General features: G+C 38.9%; 1 protein-coding gene across 9 annotated transcripts in view; it reads left to right on the top strand.

Moving 5' to 3' along the window:
* The first annotated feature begins 474 nt into the window (after nucleotides 1-474).
* The window catches only part of ABCC9 (ATP binding cassette subfamily C member 9), a 70,976-nt gene continuing 60,742 nt past the window's right edge, over nucleotides 475-10,708 (top strand). For 6 of the 9 annotated variants that reach the window (XM_063154230.1, XM_063154224.1, XM_063154233.1 and 3 more), the window contains exons 1-3: nucleotides 475-683; nucleotides 7,190-7,257; nucleotides 8,761-8,926. In XM_063154230.1, coding sequence (XP_063010300.1) covers nucleotides 8,782-8,926 — 145 coding nt within the window. In that variant the 5' untranslated portion in view covers nucleotides 475-683; nucleotides 7,190-7,257; nucleotides 8,761-8,781. The remainder of the gene's footprint in view (nucleotides 684-7,189; nucleotides 7,258-8,760; nucleotides 8,927-10,708) is intronic. The other 3 variants (XM_063154227.1, XM_063154232.1, XM_063154226.1) reach the window with 3 other exon arrangements.

Raw genomic sequence — 10,708 nt, 5'->3', positions numbered from 1 at the left:
ATCGAATTAGTTTGAAATTTTATTTCAAGTATTTAAAAAGGCATTTTACAAGAAGCAGACCTGTGGATCAAAAAGCGAGATTTGGTCAGAATTTTAAGCAGAAGAGCTGGAGGGACTTAGGTAAGTGAGTAAAGTAAAATAACTGAGTAGACTTTTCTGCTTAATACAGTGGAAGACATGCAAAACTATGTTGTCAAATTCAAATTATCCAAGATTAATTACATAGAAATCAAAAGCTGAATTTCTGCAAGCCTGCCAAAAGTTAGACTACCTTGTCTAAATCAATTACTTCAGAATAGCCATCTGCCAGTAGTCCATGTGCTGCAATGCAGCTTCTTGGAATCTTACTGCTCCAGAGAGGGAAAAATGAAAATAAAAGCAAGCAGAAGAAATCCCAGGGGACTGTAGCTTCAGGAGGCGAAAAATTGGTGCTTTTTGCTTGCCTGTCTCTTCCCAGTTTCCTGCCCCCTTCAGCGTATGAGAAAGGCAAGAAGAGTTTGTGCACTTTGGAAACTCGATAGGAGGCAGCAGCTGATCTTCCCATCACCAGCCTAAAAATAATCCACTCCAGGGCTTGGAGCGGCTTCACTAAGTGGAGGAAAATCCTGCCATCGGGATGATATTGATCACATAGCACAACCGAGTGACACTTTGGGTTGTATTTTGGGGTTGTGTTTACAAAGGTAAGCTGCAGAGTTTGATCTAACATTCAGCAACCAAACGGGGCATGCGATGACCCTCCCCCCATTATCTCCCACTAACCACCACCTCCTCCTCCTCCTTCCCTTTATATCTGTGGGACAGGGCTGCTCCTCGTTCTTTCCTGGGATTACAACTCCAATCTCTTTTTCCTTTTTCATTCGCAGGCGTTCTCTCTTTACCGTCCCCTCCTGCTGATGTTTTCTTTGCTGCTGTTCACAGGGTTATGTTTCTTTTTTTAAACTGTCCTGTCTTGGCAATGTGAAGTCGAAGGTTTTACAGCAGGCAGCGTAGCACGCTGGTGTTAGGGATTGCATTGTGTGGAGAAGCTTTCCAAAAAAGAAAGAAAAAGAAAAAAAGCGATGTATTTAGATGTGTGAGACCACTGCAGATGTTTGTGTGAAATGCTTTGCAGTGCCAATAGCCTGTTTAGCAGCACTGCCGTTGTGATTTTCCCTGTGTTTGGAGCCTGATCCAGAAGGCTCCCGAAGTCAATGAGATTCTTTGCATTGACTTCAGCACCGTTTGGATCAGGCTGTGGCACACGGCAGTTAGCGCTGCGAATGCTGACAAGCACCAGAGGTAACTCATCATCCTGAGGCCCAGGGGAGCTGGGACAGCGCTTAGCAAGGAAGAGGGGTCTGTGGAGCATAGGTGGTCACAGCTTAAATAAGGAATAAAAAGAAAATTGTATTTTGTATTGGGTCGTTTTTGATAAAATAGATTTTAAAGGGACAGTGCTTTCTGCCGTTAGCTCAGCAGCACTGAGTTAGAGTGCTTTTAGAAAGGTAAGAAGAGCAAACTAGAAGGGTTCAACCTAGAAAGGAAAAATGTTCAGAGCACTAACCTAAAATCTGTGGAAAACCTCAGAGTTAGGCCTTCCATTCAAAGCTATAAATGATTCATTTGTCCTTAGTTAAAATTTACTGTGGGAAATTCCAGAAGGAAAGACAAATTTTATTTTTGTGATTTATCCAGAAGATAAGAACTAAGTACTTTTGTAAAACTCTGAGTATTTTCTTCACCCTGCACCTATATGCATACACATATGTATATACATACATGTTTATATGTATATATGGGCATATAATCCACATTTTATCTACAACCAAAATGAAATTTGATCTGAACTGAGACACAAGTATGCTCTGTAAACAGATATATTAGGAAGTGCAACTATCAATTTATATATTTTTTTTTTAAGTATGGACAACAGAACTACTGCAATAAATGTTTTCAAAATATTCTTATTCCCCCAAACAAGCTCCACCTGAGGAGTGTACTTATACTCATTTTTTTGTAGTCATAAGTACCTTGCAGAGCATGACGATCAGAGTGATAATTCAGGTAAGATCAAACTCTTGAATATGAAGATTTTTAAGTCCACTTTAAAAGACCCTTAAGGTACTTAAATTGTCTTTAATTAGGAATCTTATAGTTTTGCACTTGGTGAGGATGTTCTCATAATTTTAATGGAAATTTAGATTATCTACCATTTTCCAATTGTCTTCTTCAGAATTGCTTATGGAAAATATATCTCATGAACTGGCTTAGTGCCCTGAGAATCCCCATTTATGCTTGTTAAAATGAGATTTGTGAGTGTTTAGGTTCAGTGTTTTGTCATTTCCATGTTTACGACTTTGACCTATTTTCTTTCTTCCCAAAACTTCTCTCCTCTTCACAGTGAATATTTGTTCATGAATCACTTTTGTTCTGTTTTCTGTTTATTCTCTTATGACTGTATCTGTCCACCTTAGCCTAAAACCAGGAAGTCTTAACTTGCCAGTAGCCGGGACCCTAGCATAAAAATTTAAATGCTTAAAGGACATGAGGGGTTTTTTAGCTATTTCATTGAAGGGTGAACTGCTGTTTAGATAGTTCTCATCCTCATTAAAGTAAACCAACAGGGAATCAGATTCCCAAATGATGTAAAGGAGAGCTGAAATTTACCTTCCACTGGTACCAACATGGGCCCATCCTCCTAATTGTTCTTTCCCCTCCTCTGTGAAGTTTGGCTGATGGGTTTAGCTCATATTGACTATTCTGCTCAGGCCATTCTCAAAGGGAGAAGGAAAAACCACCTCTGAGAATCTCTGATGAGTTGTAGAGTTCATAAAGACAGAAGTTAAAGTGAGTAATTTTACAGTAACTTAGAAAGACGAAGGCCTTTCAGCCTACAAGTGTTAAAACAAAAAATTACCTGGCACTTGGTACTCCTGCTGGGTTGCTGAATGTAGCTGGTAACCTCAGATGGCACATGCTTGTTATCAGATGATCTTTGTCCCATTACTACATTTCCATGTCTGAAATGATAGATTAAACTTAGTATGCTTGGCAATATTATAATAAAGTGTAACATTCCTGCTGTAATTAGCAGTGAAGCAAACTGTGATGTACCCACATTGCTGCAGTTGCCCCAGCATAACTTGTTGGCCTACTGTATTCAAAAGCAAGTGACACTTTCTCTGGGAAAGCCATTTTTTGCAATGACTATGAATAACATTGTCTTTTTAAATTAGTTTATGAGCCCCTCAACAGTTATTCTGAATGGCTGCTGCTACCTGATGAGAAGTAGTGGTTCGATAACTGCAGATGACCAACAAATTTCAAAATAACTTTCTAACCCTTCATCTCTTTTCTCCAGAGTATTCACTTTTAGGTTACACAATTTCTGTTTTCAATGTGGCAGTTAGAGTGCTCCCATTTTGTTCAGACATTGCTGTTGGCCAGTCAAAGCCATCTTCCTGTAGAGAAGCTTTCAACTCCAAAGGTTCCAACCTGAGCATGAGCTTAGAGAAAGGTCAATGCATATGAGAGGAAGAGGCCTTTGTTTTCCAGTGCCTCTCCCTTCCTTTGGGCCCCACAGATAAAGTTTTGCTGAGAGGCTGCTGGACATTTCTCCTGTGTTTATGTCCTTGAGACAGTCCTGCATGAGCCAGCTTTGGAATTAAATTAGGACAACTGCAACAGTTCAGCTGTGATGCTGAGCTTGATGTGAACAGGGCTTCTTGTCTTGGGAACAGCACCACATTGACTAGGACTGTTGATTGTGAGGCTGAACTATGCTTGTGTGGCTCTCTGCTGGACTGTGAGCCCACAGCAAGGCAGGCAGATTGCAGAAGGTGATAAACCCATCTGGCTTTGCTACTTAATTCACCTGTGTACCCTTCCAGGCAGTGCTGTTTCCAGTATTCCCAAGGAAGGGTCCTGGCAGGTGTAGGAGGGCAGCTGCTGCTCTGGAATGCATTGAGTTGGAGCATTAAAGGCTTTAATCTCTTCCATCCCTGTTACAACAGAAATCTCTTCAAATTTCTCCTCCTGTGGCTCTGCAGCCCAGTTTTACCTCTTTGATCTCTCCCCACATACGTACTGTGGCCTAAAAAGTCTGCCTCCTCATCTTTGTGAAGGAGAAAATCACCTTTGACCACAAGGTGGGAAAACTTGAGTGAGCTCTGTATTCTCATTTGCTTAGGCCTAATTCAAAGATCTTCAGCATTAAAAGTTTTGCTGTTCTGTGTGATTAACATTCTGTCATTTTTTTGATGGAAACTACAGAATAAGTATTCAGTGTATTTAGTTATGTACTTGCATAAAGCTCAGTGTGGAGAGAAACAAACAGCACTTCCTCACATGGGCAAGATACCTCTTTTTCCCTCTCTACAGATGTAGTTCTGACTGAAGCCCAGCATTTTCTTACTAGTAGAGTAAAAGCCAAAGAAAGAATACTTTAATAGTTTAATTTTTATTGAGGGAACCAAATTCAATCAGTGGTCAGTCATAGAAGTGTTCCATCTTCCTTTCCTGCTACAGTTTTCAGTGAGTTACAACAGTAAGCACAACTGCAATTCTTCAATTCTTCATGGTTTGGCTTTATTTTGTGGTTTGTTTTTTTGTTTTAAATTTATTATTCTTAATTTTCACATTTTCATTTCATTTCATGAAATCTTACGGTTGTAGAGAAAGAGGGGCATGGTACCTTTTCTCTCTTTCACTGGGTAACTGCAAACAAGATCTTCAAACTGTCTTAATTTCCAGGCTCAGTTTTATGAGTGGAAGCTTTCAAAACTAGGGCTCATTAAAAGTCAGTGTAGCTGAGGCCTTTTAAAACTCTTTAAAATTCTTAGAATCTCTTTAAATTGCAATACTGAAATGCTGTTTAAAGGTGCAACTTTGACTCTTTAATTAGCCTGAAGCTTAATCTGTTTGCAGCCCTAAAAATGTGTCCTTCTGTAGCTACACTGTACTTTCCAACCATGGGATCTGAGCGTGGGCGCAAGAAATTTTGCCATTATATTATCAGATTTTTATTTGAAAAAGACTGAGGGCTGCACTGTTTTCTTGGATGAGAGATTGCATCTGAAAACTTGTCATGGTCCAACTCTTGTTATTTTTAGTGGAACTGCAAAAGCATTGTTGAAAAATACCCTGTACTGTCTAGAGAAATCAAAGATTTGTTCTTCTGCCTTAGGGGCTTTCTTTCTGTCCTTCTTTGGAGAAGAACTCAGCTTGTTAAACTTTGAGGCTAATGGAAATGAGCTTCTGGAGGCATGCCCTGATGCTGCAGAAAGCAATGGCTAATTTCAGCTTCAAAGCAAAGGGCATTGACTGTAAATGCAAAACATCCTCCCTTTGATATCAGCAAAACTTCATCCAGTATATTTTCCTTATCTAGGAAACTTGAGCCAAGAGGCAGGAGCTACACTACATGATTTATTCCAGGGGGTGATGGTTCTGTGCATGTCTCCACCTCCAGAGTCTCCTCTGTATCTAAGTTTTCCAAAAAACAGAGCAAGGTCCGGCGGTTTGAGTAACAAAACTGTGGAGGGTGTGTGGGATCTGCCTTCTGAACCAGAAATGGATGGGAAGGGAAGGATGGAGTGGTTCCTGTCCCTCCACAAGGCACACTGGAGATGACATTATTTCTCAGAGCTTTAAGGTAGTGCAGGGTGTTTTCATACACCATTCTTGAAGATCCAGAGAACTGCCAGCAGCAGGTGTTATGAAATGTGGGACATGCCAACAGATGCAGAATATGAATCCTCCACTTCCAGCCACAGCTCATTCCCAGCACAGTGGAAATGGAAAAATGGGTGGAAGAAAGGAGGGAAGGGAGGAAGGAAGGCTCACTGGACTATTAATGCTTCCACAGTTCTTATCTCCTCCATTCCCTATCAGTGCCAGACTGTACTGGATGTGTGTCCTGAGCTGAGTGCTGTTAAACAGGGAAGTTGTACATTTTATAATTTGGCATTTTATGAGGCCAAAGCTACATTGGGGCAGCACAACAGCACCACACTGATCAGAATATTTTCATAGATTTTAAGCCTGTGGAAGTTTAATGAATATGGTCACTGGATAAACTGATTCATTATGAGGTTTTCTGATAAAAAAGCTTAGGAATTTAGTGTCAATTGCCCTATCTCATTTCATTTGCCATGTAATCTTTTTTATTTTCTGGGAAGTTTTGCAAACTAACCAACCTAGGCTTGATTTTCTCTCTCTTTTTAGGAGAAGGCAATTAAATTCTACTTCTCTTTTTTAGAAATGAACAGAAGTATTGTGAATAGACTGCCCTTACCTTCTCTTGAAAAAGACCACCAGTATGATGCACACTGTCTGTAGATATCAGTATTAATTAATAGGACCTCAGTCCTAGCAATGTGCAAAAGACAATTGGTTTTAAGAATGTTACTGGATACTCCATACTATACTGTTTGTGATACTCCATCACAGGACTAGGCCCAGCACGCATTCTTGTGAAGATTCAAATGTGATTCTTCAAAGGTGCATCTGGCATGAGGGCTTTTAGCAACTGTTGTCTGAGGTGTGATAGGAAACCTCTGCAAACTGATGGTGGTCTCCAGTTAAGAGAAAACACTCTTCGTGCAGTTAATAGTCTTTCACTTGAATATTTGTCACCTCTATTTCATTTCCAGAAAAATGGGAAAAAACCAACAGTTCCCTTAGCTTCCCTTAGATGTGGTTTTCATCCTTTCTCCCAGATTGATTTTTGACTAGAAGCCAAAAGCTACACAGGGAGTAAATGATTCAGTGGTCATCTGAACCCAGGATTCTCCTGCCTTTCAGTACCACTCCAACCACTAGACCACAACAGCATCTTATGCTGCCTCAGAAGAGAGTCATCCTTGTGGGAAAGGGAGGAAAATTCCCAGCAGAACTCCCTTGGACTTCTGACCTTCGATAAAAATGAGGAAACAGCACTTCTGATTTTCAAGAGATTACCATTATCATTATGTTTCCCTTGAAGAAGACATGTCAAGCTTTCACAAATTAAACCCAAACAACCTCTGTGTAGATTTTTTTAAAAAGTTCCTTATTTGTTTTGCTAATAACTCCTTGATATATTCAGACAGATCCCACATTAATTGAATGTTTATTTTTCGTTACTAGCCTCATGCATTTTTGAATGTATTTTAGTATAAAAATAAAATAGAGAATGGGCCAAAATCTCCATCAAATTGTGTTACAGCGCATGGACTGTTAGCAGATGGTGGTTACTGAAGTTTGAGTCAGTTGACCCTCAGCTTTTGCCTCACAGTGAGTACCTGAATGCGAGTTATGCTTAACTTCTGGTAAATCTCAGCCATAAACAACAGATATATTTGGGAAAGGGAGTGCATTTATCGCAGTCCTTTCAAAGAAAGTCCTCTTCTTTGATGGGTTTTGATATGGGTTGTGATTTTCAGATCCAAAAAGAACTTGCTTAAAAGCTAACAGGGGGTTTAGCAGAGGTTTAAAATGCTTATTTGAATTCTATATTTTTGTGAAGATCTGTATGTTTGTTCTGTCTCTAAGGGACTACCTGTGTAGTTTATGCTTACCTTGTTATGATTACCTTGTTTAAACAACTTACAGAACTAATAACTATATGAGGAAAGAAGGAAATATTTTTCTCCCTATTCAACTTTTTTTTTTTGTTTTTAAACTGCATTTATACATTTTCTGCATCCCTATCTTGTTCTGATTCTCAAAACCTATTAATACCAACGTTCTTGCAGACAGGTGCTTTGCTAAATTAAATGCATTCCTTCTATTTTAGCATGTAAAATTTGAGAAAGGGTGTGGATAAATGAGTTTCCACAACTTACTCTACAGAACTGTGTTGCTCTATGTAAGTCTCAGGCAAAGAAATGAGCAAGGAAAGGCTTTGTTTGCAGTCTGTTTCATCTTCTTGTACAGAAGACTGAAATAATAAATGATGCACAGGTTGATTTAAGCCAGAACCTGGCCATAACTCTGGGTCACTCTATGGCCCACGCTCTGCAAGCATGAACACAGGAGTTTATCATGGTGTACAAAGATAATCTCACTAGAAGTCATGGAAGTCAGAGACTGCTGGGATGAGTCTAAGCACATGTTTGAGGGTTTTCAGGATCAAACATAAATGCTGATTTACTGTATAGGCAATCTTCAGTACCACTTACTTTGGTTAAGAGTTTGTCATTTTTCTGTAATGTCTCCTGTGTGTGGCCATTGTTCTATGTGACAACGAAGGAATAGAAAATATTAGTGAGTGCAAAGCTGCCAGATCACAAATGGCAAAGGTTCAGAGCTTGCACTGGGAATGCGGAGCAACAGATTGTTGGAGATATTGCACAGAGAGTCTTGGCTCACCAAAGAAACAGCAACACACAGGTCCACTTATGTCCACTTGGGTTTTGTTATGAGAAATGCAAATACTTATTTTTCAAATCTTCTACTTTCTTTATATTCTCACAGAGCTATTGAAGCATAGTGTTTGTGCCTATAGTGAGCACTAGAAGTTATAGCATAATGTATTTAAAAATAGCACTTAAATAATGAATGCAGCTAAATATAAACCATATTATAAAAATATAAACAATACTAATGTCATATAAACACAGCCTTCTAATGTACTTGTATTTGACAAGGCCCAAAGTAATTTTCAAAATACAATTGTGTTATTCTCTATGGGTTGTTCAGTGTGCTCCTTCCTTTTCTCTTTATTATATTTATTTTGTCTTTAGCCAAAGGGAATGCTGGCACTCTTGGTAGTCAACATCTCTCTCATTTCTGTAGTAGCCAGACCCTCCAGAAGAGATGAGACTCGCTTTTTGTGGTAACGACAATGCCTCAGCCTACAACATCAGTGCTGGTGTCCTCAGGAATGTCTGCTTTGTGGATGCCCTCAACTTGGTCCCTCATGTCTTCCTGCTGTTTATCACCTTTCCAATTTTGTTCATTGGTGAGTTATTCCATGGAGCTCTGCCATCCCACAAACACTCGAGCATGTGATTAGACTCAGTCATGTTTGCACGGGCTCGGTGGAACTATTGGATGCTTTGTATTTATGAATTCTGAAAAAAGAAGAGGAAGAATGGCTTCACCCAGAGGATGTGAGGCCAACCCGCTGAAATGTGGGAATTTTAGATATAAATCTGAACTAATCAGCATGAACAGATGTATGAGAACCAGAAAGATCAGGTCCAAATTTGCTGTGAAACTTCTCTCTGCAGAAGTTTTCTTCAGATTTGAAATTGGCAACTTGCAACCTTTGTTTTTATTAGATATTAGAAGACTTAGGGCAGTGGGTGTGAATTTCCTTGAAGTTACCTGCATTACGGAGAATATCCAAGATGTTCACATTGGATCTAATGCTAGGACAGGTGTAGGAAATATTTAATAAAGAACAATTGCTTCTTTGCTAACATTTGTAAACAAAAGTAGAGCAATAGAGATTTTTTCCCCAACAGAAATAAAAAATAAAAATGATAAATTTCTCTTGAGGAATGTAGGATAGTGGAGGGGCTCAACTCACATAGTCTTGTAAAAAAACCCATCTAAGGTGGTACTCTAATGATAGTTTTTTCTACAGTTGTCTTTTTATCCCAGTTAATTTGCAGTGGTGAAATAAATACAATTTAATACTTTTCCACAGAGGTCAAACAGTGGCATTCTAACTGATCATAGGAGATTACAAGACTTGAATAACCATCAAAAGTATTAGTGAAAATAAATATTCTCCTGACAACTGCATGAGAAATGCCATGTCAGCTCTTCCATGTTACTTTCCTGGTGTTGCATGTGTAGATGCACAGTAATGCATTTCTTCCACAAGGAAGATTTGAATTTGAGACGGTATTTGGACATAATATTTAAGGGCTTTCATCATGCAAAAAGACTCCAAAGCAGTTGAATAAAATGCTACAGGAACCTGTGGGCTAAAACACTCTGTACCTAACTGTGACCTGATTCAGTGACTAAAACTAATTAAATAATTAAGCAAGAGAATAAGAAACAAATTCTAACAAATTATAAAGACTAGAAAGAAACCCCAGGGTTATGGAAACTCTCTCCAACAGTGCTGGATTTTTTACCTCAGTGCTGGCTCTTTCTTTGAGGTGAGATGCAGGTCCTGCTTGAAGCACAGGGCTTTGTGCAGTAGTGTTTGATGAAAGTACAATGCAAGGTCTGAGGGCAAAGATAATATTTTAGAACACTCTAACATTAAGTGCTGCTTCAATTGTTTTAGAGATATTAGCCATTTCTTTTTGAAATAGTATTGCAGCCACTGAACATTCCCTCTATTTCATAACAATATTAGGAAACAATATAGTATTTTAAATTGTGTGCTATTTATGTAAGTATGCAATTCTTTGTTTTCTATTTTTATGCTAATTATCAGGACAAACTGTTGAACAGAGCATTAAAAGCCAACTGGAGTCCATGGTATAGACTGACTCCAAACCAGAAATTTGGTGATAAGCTGTGTTTGTGCAGATGTGTGGGCAAAGAAAAAATAAAAAGCATCTTGAGAGAGACAAAGACAGGAGCAAGGTCAAAGAAAACCACATTAGATTAGGAAAGTCTTAGAGAACTTAGAAAGTGCTTGAGATTAGGAAAGTCTTGCAATAGATTAGGAAAGTCTTAGAGAACTACAGAAAATGCTTGAGATAGCTATGGAGAAGAGAGAATAATTTGTTCTTGAAGAATTTTGTGTCTTAACCAAGGATGAAATGGTGAAATG

Source organism: Melospiza melodia, chromosome 4 (genome assembly GCF_035770615.1).
Source record: "Melospiza melodia melodia isolate bMelMel2 chromosome 4, bMelMel2.pri, whole genome shotgun sequence".
NCBI lineage: Eukaryota > Metazoa > Chordata > Aves > Passeriformes > Passerellidae > Melospiza > Melospiza melodia.
Note: the sequence above shows the minus strand (reverse complement) of the source record. Positions and strands in the feature narration are given on the sequence as shown.